We start from the raw sequence: 19,917 nt of genomic DNA on the forward strand, positions 1-19,917 counted from the left end.
GCCCTCAGATGAACCATCAAACAGGCAAAGCGTCAATACAGGACTGAGATTGAATCCTACTACACCGGCTCTGACTCTCGTCGGATGAGGCAGGGCTTGCAAACTATTACGGACTACAAAGGGAGACCCAGCCGCGAGCTGCCCAGTGACACGAGCCTACCAGACGAGCTAAATGCATTTTATGCTCGCTTCGAGGCAAGCAACACTGAAGCATGCATGACAGCACCATCGATTGAGACGTAATCTCAATCGCACTCCACACTGCCCTCTCCCACCTGGACAAAAGGAACACCTATGTGAGAATGCTGTTCATTGACTACAGTTCAGCATTCAACACCATAGTGCCCTCAAAGCTCATCACTAAGCTAAGGACCCTGGGACTAAACACCTCCCTCTGCAACTGGATCTTAAACTTCCTGACAGGCTGCCCCCAGGTGGTAAGGGTAGGCAACAACACATCTGCCACACTGATCCTCAACACTGGGGCACCTCAGGGGTGCGTGCTTAGTCCCCTCCTGTACTCCCTGTTCACCCACGACTGCATGGCCAAACACGACTCCAGCACCATCATTAAGTTTGCTGATTTACATTTACGTCATTTAGCAGACGCTCTTATCCAGAGCGACTTACATGAGCAATTAGGGTTAAGTGCCTTGCTCAAGGGCACATCGACAGATTTTTCACCTAGTCGGCTCGGGGATTAGAACCAGCGACCTTTCAGTTACTGGCACAACGCTCTTAACCACTAAGCTACCTGCCGCCCCGCCTACCACTGTTGATGACACAACAGTGGTAGGCCTGATCACCGACAATGGTGAGACAGCCTATAGGGAGGAGGTCAGATCATTTCTTTGTCAGTGGGCAAACGTACAAAATCAGCAGGGGATCAAATACTTTTTTTCCCCTCACTGTCCATAAATCATGACGGATTTGATGAATATCCACTTTGTTAGATCAGAGATTTGTTGAATGTGCCAATCTGGTCAACGGAATTCTGAGTTCAATTTAACCCCATCTATGCTGATAGAATAAAAACATTCAAATGTCGATATTCAAACTGATTAATAGGCAAATGAGGTAGGCCTAAAACATGAGGTACATTCATAGGTTACTGTACATTTTGTGTGCATTACCGCACTTTTCAGCTTTTGGAGAGACAGTTTTCAAAAGGGAATTTACTGCATGATGTGCTGCTCGCAACACCCAACAGGCTAGCTACAGAGGCATTAGATATGGACCTCAAATCAGTCCTAGGCCTACGATGAATGGATGCAGCCAATTATTAATACGAGTTATCGTGACCATGCACTGTGTCGGCTTTCATCACACATTTGCTGAGACTGGGATAGGATAGCATGTAGCCTCAGGCTGTGGAAGAAAATGAGCAACTTTTTTTTCTTCTTCATCCTTAGGCTAAAATCCTGCCTCCACGTTAGCCTACAACTTCGGAGGAACCGCACGTTTCCCATTAAACATGCATCAGAGGGTTAGGCTACTAACTCCTAATGTAATGAATGGTGTGCGTGTGTGCAACGTGAGCTGAGAGAGACACGCACCCACCCATGCAGCCGCTATAACCACCACGCCCACAGACAATCCAAAAACGCAATTTGTGTCTGGCCAGAGGCATATATCTAAATACATGGCTGTGGATCTGTCTGAGACTACATAATAGGTATGATTCTTGAAAGGAATCATTGCCAATAATTTCAATAATGATATGACAGGTGGAGTAAAAAAAAAAAAAAAATAGTTTGTATTGAGGACTATACACCGAATTTCACACGAACGATTTAATTCCATGCATGGAGGAGGATTTTGCGTAAATAAATAAAAACTATGGCTCGAGGGAGAGAAACAGAAACAGGTTGTTACGTTCAGACGTGACAGCAAAAAATGTTCGCACTGTAGTTCTAAACACTGTGATTATTAGGCTTTCGCTATCCTACATGCGTCTCGCTAAATCATATTGCGGTGAACACGGTTTCATTTGACATCTCCCTAGAAAAAAAAAAGAGCTCGCTGTGAGCGAGAGCCCATTACACAGCAAGAACAAATACAATCACTCACTGGTCATCATCCGATATAGAGCGTCAATTTACTATAATCTCGAATTAAACACATGCTCCAATTGTACATGGTTGTGCCAAGTGCTATAAAAAAAAAGGCTGCTATAAAAAAGGCTGTGGTCTTTAGAATTCCATTGAAGCAGGGAGAGAGAGAGAGACAGAGACAGAGAGAGAGAGAGAGAGAGAGAGAGAGAGAGAGAGAGAGAGAGGCACTGCAGAATGACAGATCAACATGAATAAATAATCAGAAAGCAGTGCTGGCCACCAGAGAGAGAGGCGCGCTGCCTGCTGCCCAAGGCGCTGTCTGTTCTATAGTTTCAGAGCGCGGAACCTTCTCAACGCGTCCCCTCAGGGACCTCGTGTTCAGTCACAGGTTACCTGTAGCCTATATGCACTGACCACGAGAGGCACGACGAACTCACATAATAGGAGATTGAGAATCACAGGCATAAACTTTCGATTTCTAAGAAGCCTCCTTTAAAAGCCTTGGAGTAAGATCGGAGTCATCAGAACGCCGTGAGATTCCATTTGGGTACCGCGGTTTGAGAAAGGAGAGAAGTCGGTGTGATGGTTAAGGAATACATATGGGATTATTGTGGACATGAATGTACCGGGAAGTGTTGACAAAATGTTCGTCAATATGATCTCTTTTGTCACATACCTGAAGTTAATTGATCTACTCTGAATACTTCGACTCAACGGTTTCGATGGTCGCTTGGATAATAAGGGATGATTCGGGAAATTAATAGTTTTAAAAAAATGCAATATGCTATGAATTGAACTCATTAAGTAGCCTACAAGTGGGTGCTTGAATATCGGACATCTATACATTTTGATCTATAGATCTGAGAAGACTAAAACACCAAGCCATGTCTTGTGTGCTGGTGTTTGTGAACTGTGTGATCCTGTTGCTCTTCGCCAGCGACATGTTCTTGGTCAGAGCAAGTAAGTGAATATAGAATATGTTTGGTTATAGTCTCTAATTAACTGTTTCTAGCAATCCTCTCTCAATCACTGTGTCAAAATATAATATCCAACTGCACATGGGGACATTGTATGCGCAGTCCCCGTGGAGGATAGGTTGGTGGGTAAATGCTGTGGATAGGTTGGTGGGTTAATGCTGTGGGTAGGTTGGTGGGTTAAAGGCTGTGGGTAGGTTGGTGGGTAAATGCTGTGGGTGCAGACATATGCGCTGTAGCTGTGGGTAGGTTAGTGGGTTAATGCTGTTGATAGGTTGGTGGGTTAATGCTGTGGGTAGGTTGGTGGGTTAAAGGCTGTGGGTAGGTTGGTGGGTAAATGCTGTGGGTAGGTTGGTGGGTTAATGTTGTGGATAGGTTGGTGGTTTAATGCTGTGGGTAGGTTGGTGGGTTAATGCTGTGGATAGGTTTGTGGGTTAATGTTGTGGATAGGTTGGTGGTTTAATGCTGTGAGTAGGTTGGTGGGTTAATGCTGTGGGTAGGTTGGTGGTTTAATGCTGTGCATAGGTTGGTGGGTTAATGCTGTGGGTAGGTTGGTGGGTTAAAGGCTGTGGGTAGGTTGGTGGGTTAATGCTGTGGATAGGTTGGTAGGTTAATGCTGTGGGTAGGTTGGTGGGTTAATGCTGTGGGTAGGTTGGTGGGTTAATGCTGTGGATAGGTTGGTGGGTTAATGCTGTGGGTAGGTTGGTGGATTAAGGCTGTGGGTAGGTGGTGGAGTTAATGCTGTGGGTAGGTTGGTGGGTTAATGCTGTGGGTAGGTTGGTGGGTTAATGCTGTGGATAGGTTGGTGGGTTAATGCTGTGGGTAGGTTGGTGGGTTAAGGCTGTGGGTAGGTGGTGGGTTAATGCTGTGGGTAGGTTGGTGGGTTAATGCTGTGGGTAGGTTGGTGGGTTAAGGCTGTGGGTAGGTGGTGGGTTAAGGCTGTGGGTAGGTGGTGGGTTAATGCTGTGGGTAGGTTGGTGGGTTAATGCTGTGGGTAGGTTGGTGGGTTAAGGCTGTGGGTAGGTGGTGGGTTAAGGCTGTGGGTAGGTGGTGGGTTAATGCTGTGGGTAGGTTGGTGGGTTAATGCTGTGGGTAGGTTGGTGGGTTAATTCTGTGGGTAGGATGGGGGGTTAATGCTGTGGGTGCAGCTGTATTTGCTGCACCATGTTGTGCTGAATTGTTATCAAGTAATCACAAATGATTCAGACTCATATCTGGCATATTTTAATGACCTGATTGTTTACTTCAACTTTTATAAGTAACCTATAACCTGTTCCTAATTAGCCAGTGATTATTAACACATGGTTACTGAATTACTCACCTTAATATATCTTACTAACCAGGCATTGATGTGAGGAAGCTCCTATACGATCTCCTTATGAAGAGACTGTCATTAAAGGTGACAGGCAAAGGTTTCCCTGTTTTTCCAAACCTTTCTTTATTCAACTGCTAAATAATACATAATAAAATGATCTACAGTAATATTTTGGTCCAGGTAGATTTAGTATCCTTGATACAGTATGTTAGTTAGCAAGCTAGACCATATCTCATCATCGGCGTACGAGTAATCATTATTGACATATGTGTTTATTGCCCAGATTTACAAGTGTCTTCTCAAATCATGCCAGTGTCATTTGTTTAATTTCTGATCTAATGTCTGTAGCTTGTGTTCCTTGCAGTAAGTCATGTCTGTAGCTTGTGTTCCTTGCAGTAAGTCATGGCAGTAGCTTGTGTTCCTTGCAGTAAGTCATGTCTGTAGCTTGTGTTCCTTGCAGTAAGTCATGTCTGTAGCTTGTGTTCCTTGCAGTAAGTCCTGTCTGTAGCTTGTGTTCCTTGCAGTAAGTCATGTCTGTAGCTTGTGTTCCTTGCAGTAAGTCATGTCTGTAGCTTGTGTTCCTTGCAGTAAGTCATGTCTGTAGCTTGTGTTACTTGCAGTGAGTCATGTCTGTAGCTTGTGTTCCTTGCAGTAAGTCATGTCTGTAGCTTGTGTTACTTGCAGTGAGTCATGTCTGTAGCTTGTGTTCCTTGCAGTAAGTCATGTCTGTAGCTTGTGTTCCTTGCAGTAAGTCATGGCAGTAGCTTGTGTTCCTTGCAGTAAGTCATGTCTGTAGCTTGTGTTCCTTGCAGTAAGTCATGGCAGTAGCTTGTGTTCCCATCAGTAAGTCATGTCTGTAGCTTGTGTTCCTTGCAGTAAGTCATGTCTGTAGCTTGTGTTACTTGCAGTGAGTCATGTCTGTAGCTTGTGTTCCTTGCAGTAAGTCATGTCTGTAGCTTGTGTTCCTTGCAGTAAGTCATGGCAGTAGCTTGTGTTCCTTGCAGTAAGTCATGTCTGTAGCTTGTGTTCCTTTGCAGTAAGTCATGGCAGTAGCTTGTGTTCCTTGCAGTAAGTCATGTCTGTAGCTTGTGTTCCTTGCAGTAAGTCATGTCTGTAGCTTGTGTTCCTTGCAGTAAGTCATGGCAGTAGCTTGTGTTCCTTGCAGTAAGTCATGTCTGTAGCTTGTGTTCCTTGCAGTAAGTCATGGCAGTAGCTTGTGTTCCTTGCAGTAAGTCATGTCTGTAGCTTGTGTTCCTTGCAGTAAGTCATGTCTGTAGCTTGTGTTCCTTGCAGTAAGTCATGTCTGTAGCTTGTGTTCCTTGCAGTAAGTCATGTCTGTAGCTTGTGTTCCTTGTAGTAAGTCATTGTTCTTTTCGCCCTGAAGTGATGTCATCCTTGCATTCTGTGGCCAGAAAATGACATCTTCACAAAATTTAATGAAGCCTAAATGAGCATTATTATTATTATTATTATTAAGTGTTATGTTGTTTGATACTTTTGCCAGTCATCTTTAAAAAGTATTCAGGCTTGCCATAACAAAGGGGTTTAATACTTATTGACGCAAGACATTTCAGCCATTTCATTTTTAATTAATTTGTCAAATAAAATATATTTTTTAAATCCACTTTGACATTATGGGGTATTGTTTGTAGACCAGTGACACAAAATCAAAATGTAATCCATTTTAAAATCAGCCTCTAACACAACAAAATGTGGAGAAAGTCAAGCTGTGTAAATACTCTTTGAAGGCACTGTATATGTGTAACAGAAGTATTTTCTCATAAAACAAAGTGATAGTCTCGGGCCTAGGATATAGGAATGGTCAACCATAGCAGATTGACTGACACAGACACACCGACCTCCGACACAATGCGGGAAATGTGAAGCAAGGAAACCTTAAATTGAATTAAATAAATAGAGATTATATTTTGTGAGTGTTGCGATGAATCTGTGCACTCTGAGGCTAGACAGAACGGTAGGCCAAATGGCCGCATATTCTGGCAGGAAATACCTTTCCAAACAAACATTTCATCGACACATGATGAGGCTTTTTTAGACACAGTAAATTCTGATGATAGGCCTACTGGCGAACGCAAAAAGGAACAGCAATATATACATGTTGTAGAACTGATTTACTAGGGCCTAGACCCACATGAGAAACATGAACACCCTAAACAATTTATAAATAATGCGCGTTTATGACAAGACCGCGATTCCCGCTTCGTCACAGTCCACTGTCCAGGGCACGGAAATAGTCCTATAATAGTCCATCAAATTCTTCAATAGCTTACCCCATGGCCTATAGCCTATTACAAATGGTCCCTAGAAACAGCGTCTTTGGGCGATTCTTGACCAGTCCAGTAGCCTATCATGCACTGCCGCGAACAGATGAAGAAGCACATGCCTGGCGTGGATGAGTGGTAATAAGAATGCAGAAAATGTTCCGTTTTCCCCAACTTTGGTCCCGCCCTGTTCACGCTCCCTTGCTGTTGTATTTTTGACTTTATTTTTGACTTCATGTTTTGTTTTGTACCCCCATATGTAACTCTGTGTTGTTGTTGTTTTTCATCGCACTGCTTTGCTTTATCTTGGCCAGGTCGCAGTTGTAAATGAGAACTTGTTCTTAACTGGCTTACCTGGTTAAATAAAGGTGCCCCCCCTGCGTGAAAAGTGTGGCCACTAAAAGGTATCCTATGGAGAGCAAGCAAGTAGGCTAACCTAGATAGGATAGCCTACAGAGTAGCTGTAAAGTAACTCTGTCAGGTTGGATGGGCAGCGTCGCTGCACAGCTATTTTCAGGTCTCTCCAGAGATGTTCGATCGGGTTGTGTCGAGGCACAGACCTGGGGAAGGGTACAAAAAAATAAAAACATTTCTGCAGCATTGAAGTTCCCCAAGAACACAGTGGCCTCCATCATTCTTAAATGGAAGAATTTTTGGAACCTGAAAACGCGCATTGATGTTAAATCTCCGCGGGAAAAGGAAATTCTCAGAGCCATCAAAATCCAGAATACCATTAAAATAACAATTAGGACTCTCATGAATGGGGTCGTTGCAAATGGGCCTGGATGATGAAATAGCTGTGGCAGGAATGTTGCCTATTGTCATCAAAGCAGAAACGAGACCGTTGGGATTTACAGTCCGTCCCATATTAATTTGAACAGCAAACAGAAAATAAATGACTTGTGTTAAGTTTTATAGTTCCCCATTGAGTTTTATTTGAAAGATTAAATTGCATGACAGCAATGAATAGATGAAGAATTTAATGCGTGAAATATCTGTTACAGTGGGAAAATAATGTATAAATGAATGGTTCGCTCTAGGCCCACCTATCAGTGTTGCAGCTAGCTAACAGGTCAAATCATGTCCGACATTTCACATCCAGCCAGACTGTGCCACCATAGAGAAAAGTGGAATTTGGTCTCTGAATAAAGTGAGGTCTGCTCATAGACGGGTTGGTTGTTTAACAACAAAACCAACGCGTGTGCAACTATGGAGGCAGAACAGACGGGGTTGGCTTAGATTGTTGACAACATTTAAACTATATTTCATCTCCAATGTTTACTGAAAACATAAATACATTTGCACACATTTGCACAACACATTGTTACAGTTGTTGGTTTAGCTACCTGGCTAATTTGAGCCATATCAGTCAAAACACCTCAAAACAAGACACGGTATCAAGAACAAGATAAAAACGAACTGAAACAAGCTCCTTTCATTGTAGCAGTCTGGCCATCCAGAGTCACAACACACAGACTTCTGCACCATTGAAGCGTGAGCATCATATTTTTCGTGACGTTGTCAGCTAACCCGTCTATCAGGCTACTGTAGAAATGTAGACAGGAAGGAATACGACAAGACAGGAAGGAATACGACAAGACGTGGTCCAAAATGGTGTCAGAAACAAGGTCATTTCCCTCGACTGTGTCACCCGACTCACCGACATCTGCAATGTCACCATGGTCACTTGCCCCACGGTAGAGTCCCTGTGCAGAATACAAAACTGACACACACACACACACACACACACACACACACACACACACACACACACACACACACACACACGAACAGGAGGCATCAGCAGGGGTTATAATAGGCTAAATAACCTTGGGTTGATCTTCTCCGTCCGAATGGTGCGAAACTGAGAAGAGAAATAGGGTTGTTATGGGGCGTTTCCACCTGTTCCTTACCCCCCACACCATTGTGTCACCGGTATTTATGTTAATGTTAGCTCTAGTGTTATTGTGTGACACTAAAGACTTGGGGTGAGCAGAATCAACAACCTCTGTATCATCAAGACAGTGGCTTTGTGACAAGGCGTCAGCCTAACCACAGAAAGGTGTTAAGCCATGTTCACTGTTAACCATTGTCTCAGGTGGAAATTTACCAGTGTTGAGACAAACAATCATTTACGCTTTGAATTATACCAGCATGATGCTAGTGAGGATTGTTTACGTCCCTGTTAGTGAGCATTTCTCCATCCACCTGACCAGGTGTGGCATATCAAGAAGCTGATCAAACATCATGATCATTACACAGGTGCACCTTGTGCTGTGGACAATAAAATGCCACTCTAAAATGTGCAGTTTTGTCACACAACACAATGCCACGGATGTCTCAAGTTTTGAGGGAGCATGCAATTGGAATGCTGACTGCAGGAATGTCCACCAGAGTTGTTGCCAGAGAATTTAATGTTCATTTCTCTACCATAAGCCGCCTCAAATGTTGTTTTAGAGAATTTGGAGGAATGTCCAACCGGCCTCAAAACCTCAGACCACGTGTAACCACGCCAGCCCAGGACCCACACATCCGGCTTCCTCACCTGCGGCATCGTCTGAGACCAGCCACCCGGACAGCTGATGAAACAGGAGTATTTCTGTCTGTAATAAAGCCTTTATGTGCAGGGAAAAAAACTAATTCCGATTGGCTGGGCCTGGCTCCCCAGTGGGTGGGCCTATGCCCTCCCAGGCCCACCCATGGCTGCACCCCTGCCCGGTCTTGTGAAATCCATAGATTAGGGCCTAATGAATTAATTTCAATTGACTGATTTCCTTATATGAACTGTAACTCAGTTGTGGTGGTGTATATGAACCAGTGGCGGTCAGTGCCGTTTATGATGAGGGAGGACAATTTTTTTTTCTCATGATCATGGACTTATTTCTATTACAGCATGTTGGACGACTATCATTCATATTCCATTCACCCAGTTCAACGTAACGTCGATAGGTTTAGGCTACTACATGATACTCACATTTTCTCTATACCCATCATGAGGTTGCTACAACCTAGCCTATGAATGAAAGTTTACAACGTAGGTGCACACAGGTTCGAGAGAAAAATTTGAGGTGACAGACAGTGACATATGGACAGACAGTGACACATTCAGTACCGCCTTGCACACTCTTGCCTGCATCTAGCTTATCTACGGTGTAATCATTAGTCCAACAGTTGCAAACAAGAGTTTCTATTGGACAAATTCAGTTTTTTTTATTCCCGTTTAGTTTGTGAAAGTGAAATGTTTTTCAACAGAATCGGAGGAAGGAATACACCCCTGATCACGCATACACAGTTCACTTTCATAGCAGCCACGTTGTATTCCTTCTCGCCTCTATGCACTCTCCTCCTCTCACCTTTTCCCTTCGTTTGTTGACTTCAATGAACAACACATCAGTTGTATGTGACCTGGCAAAAAAACCTTTCCAAACTATTTCATAACCGCTACACACAGCCTACATCCTTGTCACCATATTAGCTAAAGTAACGTCCTAGTCAACATAGCTAATAGAACTAATGCGTTAGTAAACCCGCTACAATCATGCAGTAACGTTACAGTGTACAGTCAGTAAGCAGTTACACCGGCGGGCCCCGGTGGAAATAAATTAATAAAACCAAAAGCTTACCTTGACTTGGAAGAGTTCCAGAGTTGTGTTGGATAGTCATAGCCAGCTAGCTAACATAGCATCTCTCTGTTTGAGCCGGGTGTTTGAGTAACTAAGCTAGCCAGCTGCATTTGCTAGCTAAGTAAGTGAAACTGAAAAAAAATGACAATCTCTCTCTCTCGCTTCTCCTTCTCCACTGCAGTGCTAGCTAGCTGTAGCTTATGCTTTCAGTACTATATTCATTCTCTGATCCTTTGATTGGGTGGACAACATGTCAGTTCATGCTGCAAGAGCTCTGATAGGTTGGAGGACGTCCTCCGGAAGTTGTCATAATTACTGTGTAAGTCTATGGAAGGGGGTGAGAATTAAAAGCCTCCTAGGTTTTGTATTGAAGAGGAGGAACGGAAGCTAGCTGTCCTCCGTCTACACCATGGTGCTACCCTACAGAGTGCTGTTGAGGCTACTGTTCTTCATTGCAAAACAGGGTGTTTTAATCAATTATTTGGTGAGATTTGACTATATTTAGAATAGTTTTATCTAAAAAGGATAACTTTTTCAATGTTTTACTTTTTATTTTATTTTATGAAAGTCACTGAGGAGGATGGTCCTCTCCTTCCTCCTCTGAGGAGACTCCACTGATATGAACAGATTTTAAGATTTAATGTTGCTAAAATGCTGTCAGTTCCACTTTAAGCCTGTGTTAAAATATGCTTAAAATTATTAAAAGACAAAAAAGCAATTGTGATCGTGTTTGAATTGTGTTTGGGAAATAAAGATAGACATGGTTTAAAAAAGATAGTGGTTGGCCTCCCGAGTACCGCAGCGGTCTAAGGCACTGCATCGCATCCTGAAAATATATATAGATATCTTTGTTAGAAATAATACTTTATTTCCCTTGATAACCATAAACTGACACACCTGATTCCATCAGTCAAAGGCTTGATGATTAGTTGACTGATGGAACCAGGTACTGCCAGTTTAGGATTAAAACTAACATGTGAAATGTCTGGCGGGGCTCTGGGGAGAGGGTTGGGAAACCCTGCTGTAGTAGCACTCTCTGGCATGTCTGGTAATTGCCAAGCAGTGCGTAAGTGGCTAGATGAGTAATGAGTTGATTAAGTAGAAATGGCTGCTGACAAGCTTGTCATGTATTCTGTTCTACAAGGCCATTTGTTAGAGTACAGTTACAGCGTATAATGTGGTCCTCTGAAAACTCAGTGTGGTCCTCTGAAAACTCAGTGTGGTCCTCTGTAACTCAGTGTGGTCCTCTGTAACTCAGTGTGGTCCTCTGTAGCTCAGGGTGGTTCTCTGTAATTCAGTGTGGTTCTCTGTAACTCAGTGTGGTCCTCTTGTAACTCAGTGTGGTTCTCTGTAACTCAGTGTGGTCCTCTGTAGCTCAGGGTGGTTCTCTGTAATTCAGTGTGGTTCTCTGTAACTCAGTGTGGTCCTCTGTAATTCAGTGTGGTCCTCTGTAGCTCAGTGTGGTCCTCTGTAGCTCAGGGTGGTTCTCTGTAACTCAGTGTGGTCCTCTGTAATTCAGTGTGGTTCTCTGTAACTCAGTGTGGTTCTCTGTAACTCAGTGTGGTCCTCTGTAGCTCAGGGTGGTTCTCTGTAATTCAGTGTGGTCCTCTTGTAACTCAGTGTGGTACTCTGTAACTCAGTGTGGTTCTCTGTAACACAGTGTGGTCCTCTTGTAACTCAGTGTGGTTCTCTGTAATTCAGTGTGGACCTCTTGTAACGCAGTGTGGTCCTCTGTAACTCAGTGTGGTCCTCTGTAATTCAGTGTGGTTCTCTGTAATTCAGTGTGGTTCTCTGTAACTCAGTGTGGTCCTCTGTAATTCAGTGTGGTCCTCTGTAGCTCAGTGTGGTCCTCTGTAGCTCAGGGTGTTTCTCTGTAACTCAGTGTGGTCCTCTGTAATTCAGTGTGGTTCTCTGTAATTCAGTGTGGTCCTCTTGTAACTCAGTGTGGTCCTCTTGTAACTCAGTGTGGTTCTCTGTAACTCAGTGTGGTCCTCTTGTGACTCAGTGTGGTTCTCTGTAATTCAGTGTGGTCCTCTGTAATTCAGTGTGGTCCTCTTGTAACTCAGTGTGGTCCTCTTGTAACTCAGTGTGGTTCTCTGTAACTCAGTGTGGTTCTCTGTAACTCAGTGTGGTCCTCTGTAGCTCAGGGTGGTCCTCTTGTAACTCAGTGTGGTTCTCTGTAACTCAGTGTGGTTCTCTGTAATTCAGTGTGGTCCTCTGTAGCTCAGGGTGGTTCTCTGTAATTCAGTGTGGTCCTCTTGTAACTCAGTGTGGTTCTCTGTAACTCTGTGTGGTCCTCTGTAATCAGTGTGGTCCTCTGTAACTCTGTGTGGTCCTCTGTAACTCAGGGTGGTTCTCTGTAATTCAGTGTGGTCCTCTGTAATTCAGTGTGGTTCTCTGTAGCTCAGTGTGGTCCTCTGTAACTCAGTGTGGTCCTCATGTAACTCAGTGTGGTTCTCTGTATTTCAGTGTGGTCCTCTTGTAACTCAGTGTGGTCCTCTGTAACTCAGTGTGGTCCTCTTTAATTCAGTGTGGTTCTCTGTAATTCAGTGTGGTTCTCTGTAACTCAGTGTGGTCCTCTGTAATTCAGTGTGGTCCTCTGTAGCTCAGTGTGGTCCTCTCTAGCTCAGGGTGGTTCTCTGTAACTCAGTGTGGTCCTCTGTAATTCAGTGTGGTTCTCTGTAACTCAGTGTGGTCCTCTGTAATTCAGTGTGGTCCTCTGTAACTCAGTGTGGTTCTCTGTAATTCAGTGTGGTCCTCTTGTAACTCAGTGTGGTTCTCTGTAACTCAGTGTGGTCCTCTTGTAACTCAGTGTGGTTCTCTGTAACTCAGTGTGGTCCTCTTGTAACTCAGTGTGGTCCTCTTGTAACTCAGTGTGGTTCTCTGTAACTCAGTGTGGTTCTCTGTAACTCAGTGTGGTCCTCTGTAGCTCAGGGTGGTCCTCTTGTAACTCAGTGTGGTTCTCTGTAACTCAGTGTGGTTCTCTGTAACTCAGTGTGGTCCTCTGTAGCTCAGGGTGGTTCTCTGTAATTCAGTGTGGTCCTCTTGTAACTCAGTGTGGTTCTCTGTAACTCTGTGTGGTCCTCTGTAATCAGTGTGGTCCTCTGTAACTCTGTGTGGTCCTCTGTAACTCAGGGTGGTTCTCTGTAATTCAGTGTGGTCCTCTGTAATTCAGTGTGGTTCTCTGTAGCTCAGTGTGGTCCTCTGTAACTCAGTGTGGTCCTCATGTAACTCAGTGTGGTTCTCTGTATTTCAGTGTGGTCCTCTTGTAACTCAGTGTGGTCCTCTGTAACTCAGTGTGGTCCTCTTTAATTCAGTGTGGTTCTCTGTAATTCAGTGTGGTTCTCTGTAACTCAGTGTGGTCCTCTGTAATTCAGTGTGGTCATCTGTAGCTCAGTGTGGTCCTCTCTAGCTCAGGGTGGTTCTCTGTAACTCAGTGTGGTCCTCTGTAATTCAGTGTGGTTCTCTGTAACTCAGTGTGGTCCTCTGTAATTCAGTGTGGTCCTCTGTAACTCAGTGTGGTTCTCTGTAATTCAGTGTGGTCCTCTTGTAACTCAGTGTGGTTCTCTGTAACTCAGTGTGGTCCTCTTGTAACTCAGTGTGGTTCTCTGTAACTCAGTGTGGTCCTCTTGTAACTCAGTGTGGTCCTCTTGTAACTCAGTGTGGTTCTCTGTAACTCCAGTGTGGTTCTCTGTAACTCAGTGTGGTCCTCTGTAGCTCAGGGTGGTCCTCTTGTAACTCAGTGTGGTTCTCTGTAACTCAGTGTGGTTCTCTGTAACTCAGTGTGGTCCTCTGTAGCTCAGGGTGGTTCTCTGTAATTCAGTGTGGTCCTCTGTAACTCTGTGTGGTCCTCTGTAACTCAGGGTGGTTCTCTCTAATTCAGTGTGGTCCTCTGTAATTCAGTGTGGTTCTCTGTAGCTCAGTGTGGTCCTCTGTAACTCAGTGTGGTCCTCATGTAACTCAGTGTGGTTCTCTGTATTTCAGTGTGGTCCTCTTGTAACTCAGTGTGGTCCTCTGTAACTCAGTGTGGTCCTCTTTAATTCAGTGTGGTTCTCTGTAATTCAGTGTGGTTCTCTGTAACTCAGTGTGGTCCTCTGTAATTCAGTGTGGTCCTCTGTAGCTCAGTGTGGTCCTCTCTAGCTCAGGGTGGTTCTCTGTAACTCAGTGTGGTCCTCTGTAATTCAGTGTGGTTCTCTGTAACTCAGTGTGGTCCTCTGTAATTCAGTGTGGTCCTCTGTAACTCAGTGTGGTTCTCTGTAATTCAGTGTGGTCCTCTTGTAACTCAGTGTGGTTCTCTGTAACTCAGTGTGGTCCTCTTGTAACTCAGTGTGGTTCTCTGTAACTCAGTGTGGTCCTCTTGTAACTCAGTGTGGTTCTCTGTAATTCAGTGTGGTCCTCTTGTAACTCAGTGTGGTCCTCTTGTAACTCAGTGTGGTCCTCTGTAATTCAGTGTGGTTCTCTGTAATTCAGTGTGGTTCTCTGTAACTCATTGTGGTCCTCTGTAATTCAGTGTGGTCCTCTGTAACTCAGTGTGGTTCTCTGTAATTCAGTGTGGTCCTCTTGTAACTCAGTGTGGTTCTCTGTAACTCAGTGTGGTCCTCTTGTAACTCAGTGTGGTTCTCTGTAACTCAGTGTGGTCCTCTTGTAACTCAGTGTGGTCCTCTTGTAACTCAGTGTGGTTCTCTGTAACTCAGTGTGGTTCTCTGTAACTCAGTGTGGTCCTCTGTAGCTCAGGGTGGTCCTCTTGTAACTCAGTGTGGTTCTCTGTAACTCAGTGTGGTTCTCTGTAACTCAGTGTGGTCCTCTGTAGCTCAGGGTGGTTCTCTGTAATTCAGTGTGGTCCTCTGTAACTCTGTGTGGTCCTCTGTAACTCAGGGTGGTTCTCTCTAATTCAGTGTGGTCCTCTGTAATTCAGTGTGGTTCTCTGTAGCTCAGTGTGGTCCTCTGTAACTCAGTGTGGTCCTCATGTAACTCAGTGTGGTTCTCTGTATTTCAGTGTGGTCCTCTTGTAACTCAGTGTGGTCCTCTGTAACTCAGTGTGGTCCTCTTTAATTCAGTGTGGTTCTCTGTAATTCAGTGTGGTTCTCTGTAACTCAGTGTGGTCCTCTGTAATTCAGTGTGGTCCTCTGTAGCTCAGTTTGGTCCTCTCTAGCTCAGGGTGGTTCTCTGTAACTCAGTGTGGTCCTCTGTAATTCAGTGTGGTTCTCTGTAACTCAGTGTGGTCCTCTGTAATTCAGTGTGGTCCTCTGTAACTCAGTGTGGTTCTCTGTAATTCAGTGTGGTCCTCTTGTAACTCAGTGTGGTTCTCTGTAACTCAGTGTGGTCCTCTTGTAACTCAGTGTGGTTCTCTGTAACTCAGTGTGGTCCTCTTGTAACTCAGTGTGGTTCTCTGTAATTCAGTGTGGTCCTCTTGTAACTCAGTGTGGTCCTCTTGTAACTCAGTGTGGTCCTCTGTAATTCAGTGTGGTTCTCTGTAATTCAGTGTGGTTCTCTGTAACTCATTGTGGTCCTCTGTAATTCAGTGTGGTCCTCTGTAGCTCAGTGTGGTCCTCTGTAGCTCAGTGTGGTCCTCTGTAACTCAGTGTGGTCCTCATGTAACTCAGTGTGGTTCTCTGTATTTCAGTGTGGTCCTCTTGTAACTCAGTGTGGTCCTCTGTAACTCAGTGTGGTCCTCTTTAATTCAGTGTGGTTCTCTGTAATTCAGTGTGGTTCTCTGTAACTCAGTGTGGTCCTCTGTAATTCAGTGTGGTCCTCTGTAGCTCAGTGTGGTCCTCTCTAGCTCAGGGTGGTTCTCTGTAACTCAGTGTGGTCCTCTGTAATTCAGTGTGGTTCTCTGTAACTCAGTGTGGTCCTCTGTAATTCAGTGTGGTCCTCTGTAACTCAGTGTGGTTCTCTGTAATTCAGTGTGGTCCTCTTGTAACTCAGTGTGGTTCTCTGTAACTCAGTGTGGTCCTCTTGTAACTCAGTGTGGTTCTCTGTAACTCAGTGTGGTCCTCTTGTAACTCAGTGTGGTTCTCTGTAATTCAGTGTGGTCCTCTTGTAACTCAGTGTGGTCCTCTTGTAACTCAGTGTGGTCCTCTGTAATTCAGTGTGGTTCTCTGTAATTCAGTGTGGTTCTCTGTAACTCAGTGTGGTCCTCTGTAATTCAGTGTGGTCCTCTGTAGCTCAGTGTGGTCCTCTGTAGCTCAGGGTGGTTCTCTGTAACTCAGTGTGGTCCTCTTGTTACTCAGGGTGGTCCTCTGTAACTCAGTGTGGTCCTCTTGTAACTCAGTGTGGTTCTCTGTAACTCAGTGTGGTCCTCTGTAACTCAGTGTGGTTCTTTGTAACTCAGTGTGGTCCTCTTGTAACTCAGTGTGGTTCTCTGTAATTCAGTGTGGTTCTCTGTAACTCAGTGTCGTCCTCTGTAATTCAGAGTGGTCCTCTGTAGCTCAGTGTGGTCCTCTGTAGCTCAGGGTGGTTCTCTGTAACTCAGTATGGTCCTCTGTAATTCAGTGTGGTTCTCTGTAACTCAGTGTGGTTCTCTGTAACTCAGTGTGGTCCTCTGTAGCTCAGGGTGGTTCTCTGTAATTCAGTGTGGTCCTCTTGTAACTCAGTGTGGTTCTCTGTAACTCTGTGTGGTCCTCTGTAACTCAGTGTGGTTCTCTGTAACTCAGTGTGGTCCTCTGTAACTCAGTGTGGTCCTCTGTAACTCAGTGTGGTTCTCTGTAACTCAGTGTGGTTCTCTGTAACTCAGTGTGGTTCTCTGTAACTCAGTGTGGTCCTCTGTAACTCAGTGTGGTCCTCTGTAACTCAGTGTGGTCCTCTGTAGCTCAGGGTGGTTCTCTGTAACTCAGTGTGGTTCTCTGTAACTCAGTGTGGTTCTCTATAACTCAGTGTGGTTCTCTGTAATTCAGTGTGGTCCTCTGTAATTCAGTGTGGTCCTCTATAGCTCAGGGTGGTCCTCTTGTAACTCAGTGTGGTTCTCTGTAACTCAGTGTGGTTCTCTGTAACTCAGTGTGGTCCTCTGTAGCTCAGGGTGGTTCTCTGTAATTCAGTGTGGTCCTCTTGTAACTCAGTGTGGTTCTCTGTAACTCTGTGTGGTCCTCTGTAATCAGTGTGGTCCTCTGTAACTCTGTGTGGTCCTCTGTAACTCAGGGTGGTTCTCTGTAATTCAGTGTGGTCCTCTGTAATGCAGTGTGGTTCTCTGTAGCTCAGTGTGGTCCTCTGTAACTCAGTGTGGTCCTCATGTAACTCAGTGTGGTTCTCTGTATTTCAGTGTGGTCCTCTTGTAACTCAGTGTGGTCCTCTGTAACTCAGTGTGGTCCTCTTTAATTCAGTGTGGTTCTCTGTAATTCAGTGTGGTTCTCTGTAACTCAGTGTGGTCCTCTGTAATTCAGTGTGGTCCTCTGTAGCTCAGTGTGGTCCTCTCTAGCTCAGGGTGGTTCTCTGTAACTCAGTGTGGTCCTCTGTAATTCAGTGTGGTTCTCTGTAACTCAGTGTGGTCCTCTGTAATTCAGTGTGGTCCTCTGTAACTCAGTGTGGTTCTCTGTAATTCAGTGTGGTCCTCTTGTAACTCAGTGTGGTTCTCTGTAACTCAGTGTGGTCCTCTTGTAACTCAGTGTGGTTCTCTGTAACTCAGTGTGGTCCTCTTGTAACTCAGTGTGGTCCTCTTGTAACTCAGTGTGGTTCTCTGTAACTCAGTGTGGTTCTCTGTAACTCAGTGTGGTCCTCTGTAGCTCAGGGTGGTCCTCTTGTAACTCAGTGTGGTTCTCTGTAACTCAGTGTGGTTCTCTGTAACTCAGTGTGGTCCTCTGTAGCTCAGGGTGGTTCTCTTTAATTCAGTGTGGTCCTCTTGTAACTCAGTGTGGTTCTCTGTAACTCTGTGTGGTCCTCTGTAATCAGTGTGGTCCTCTGTAACTCTGTGTGGTCCTCTGTAACTCAGGGTGGTTCTCTGTAATTCAGTGTGGTCCTCTGTAATTCAGTGTGGTTCTCTGTAGCTCAGTGTGGTCCTCTGTAACTCAGTGTGGTCCTCATGTAACTCAGTGTGGTTCTCTGTATTTCAGTGTGGTCCTCTTGTAACTCAGTGTGGTCCTCTGTAACTCAGTGTGGTCCTCTTTAATTCAGTGTGGTTCTCTGTAATTCAGTGTGGTTCTCTGTAACTCAGTGTGGTCCTCTGTAATTCAGTGTGGTCCTCTGTAGCTCAGTGTGGTCCTCTCTAGCTCAGGGTGGTTCTCTGTAACTCAGTGTGGTCCTCTGTAATTCAGTGTGGTTCTCTGTAACTCAGTGTGGTCCTCTGTAATTCAGTGTGGTCCTCTGTAACTCAGTGTGGTTCTCTGTAATTCAGTGTGGTCCTCTTGTAACTCAGTGTGGTTCTCTGTAACTCGGTGTGGTCCTCTTGTAACTCAGTGTGGTTCTCTGTAACTCAGTGTGGTCCTCTTGTAACTCAGTGTGGTCCTCTTGTAACTCAGTGTGGTTCTCTGTAACTCAGTGTGGTTCTCTGTAACTCAGTGTGGTCCTCTGTAGCTCAGGGTGGTCCTCTTGTAACTCAGTGTGGTTCTCTGTAACTCAGTGTGGTTCTCTGTAACTCAGTGTGGTCCTCTGTAGCTCAGGGTGGTTCTCTGTAATTCAGTGTGGTCCTCTTGTAACTCAGTGTGGTTCTCTGTAACTCTGTGTGGTCCTCTGTAATCAGTGTGGTCCTCTGTAACTCTGTGTGGTCCTCTGTAACTCAGGGTGGTTCTCTCTAATTCAGTGTGGTCCTCTGTAATTCAGTGTGGTTCTCTGTAGCTCAGTGTGGTCCTCTGTAACTCAGTGTGGTCCTCATGTAACTCAGTGTGGTTCTCTGTATTTCAGTGTGGTCCTCTTGTAACTCAGTGTGGTCCTCTGTAACTCAGTGTGGTCCTCTTTAATTCAGTGTGGTTCTCTGTAATTCAGTGTGGTTCTCTGTAACTCAGTGTGGTCCTCTGTAATTCAGTGTGGTCCTCTGTAGCTCAGTGTGGTCCTTTCTAGCTCAGGGTGGTTCTCTGTAACTCAGTGTGGTCCTCTGTAATTCAGTGTGGTTCTCTGTAACTCAGTGTGGTCCTCTGTAATTCAGTGTGGTCCTCTGTAACTCAGTGTGGTTCTCTGTAATTCAGTGTGGTCCTCTTGTAACTCAGTGTGGTTCTCTGTAACTCAGTGTGGTCCTCTTGTAATTCAGTGTGGTTCTCTGTAACTCAGTGTGGTCCTCTTGTAACTCAGTGTGGTTCTCTGTAATTCAGTGTGGTCCTCTTGTAACTCAGTGTGGTCCTCTTGTAACTCAGTGTGGTCCTCTGTAATTCAGTGTGGTTCTCTGTAATTCAGTGTGGTTCTCTGTAACTCAGTGTGGTCCTCTGTAATTCAGTGTGGTCCTCTGTAGCTCAGTGTGGTCCTCTGTAGCTCAGGGTGGTTCTCTGTAACTCAGTGTGGTCCTCTTGTTACTCAGGGTGGTCCTCTGTAACTCAGTGTGGTCCTCTTGTAACTCAGTGTGGTTCTCTGTAACTCAGTGTGGTCCTCTGTAACTCAGTGTGGTTCTCTGTAACTCAGTGTGGTTCTCTGTAATTCAGTGTGGTCCTCTTGTAACTCAGTGTGGTTCTCTGTAACTCGGTGTGGTCCTCTTGTAACTCAGTGTGGTTCTCTGTAACTCAGTGTGGTCCTCTTGTAACTCAGTGTGGTCCT

General features: G+C 44.9%; 1 protein-coding gene across 1 annotated transcript in view; it reads left to right on the top strand.

The window, feature by feature from the left end:
• Nucleotides 1-2,340: 2,340 nt before the first annotated feature.
• LOC121549204 (fibronectin type III domain-containing protein 4) overlaps nt 2,341-19,917 on the top strand; it is a gene marked incomplete at its 3' end in the record, with an annotated part of 61,560 nt that continues 43,983 nt past the window's right edge. Inside the window, exon 1 of the mRNA XM_045218830.1 lies at nt 2,341-3,014. Within this exon, the coding sequence (XP_045074765.1) occupies nt 2,939-3,014 (76 nt within the window). The remainder of the gene's footprint in view (nt 3,015-19,917) is intronic.

Source organism: Coregonus clupeaformis, unplaced genomic scaffold (assembly GCF_020615455.1).
Source record: "Coregonus clupeaformis isolate EN_2021a unplaced genomic scaffold, ASM2061545v1 scaf1837, whole genome shotgun sequence".
NCBI lineage: Eukaryota > Metazoa > Chordata > Actinopteri > Salmoniformes > Salmonidae > Coregonus > Coregonus clupeaformis.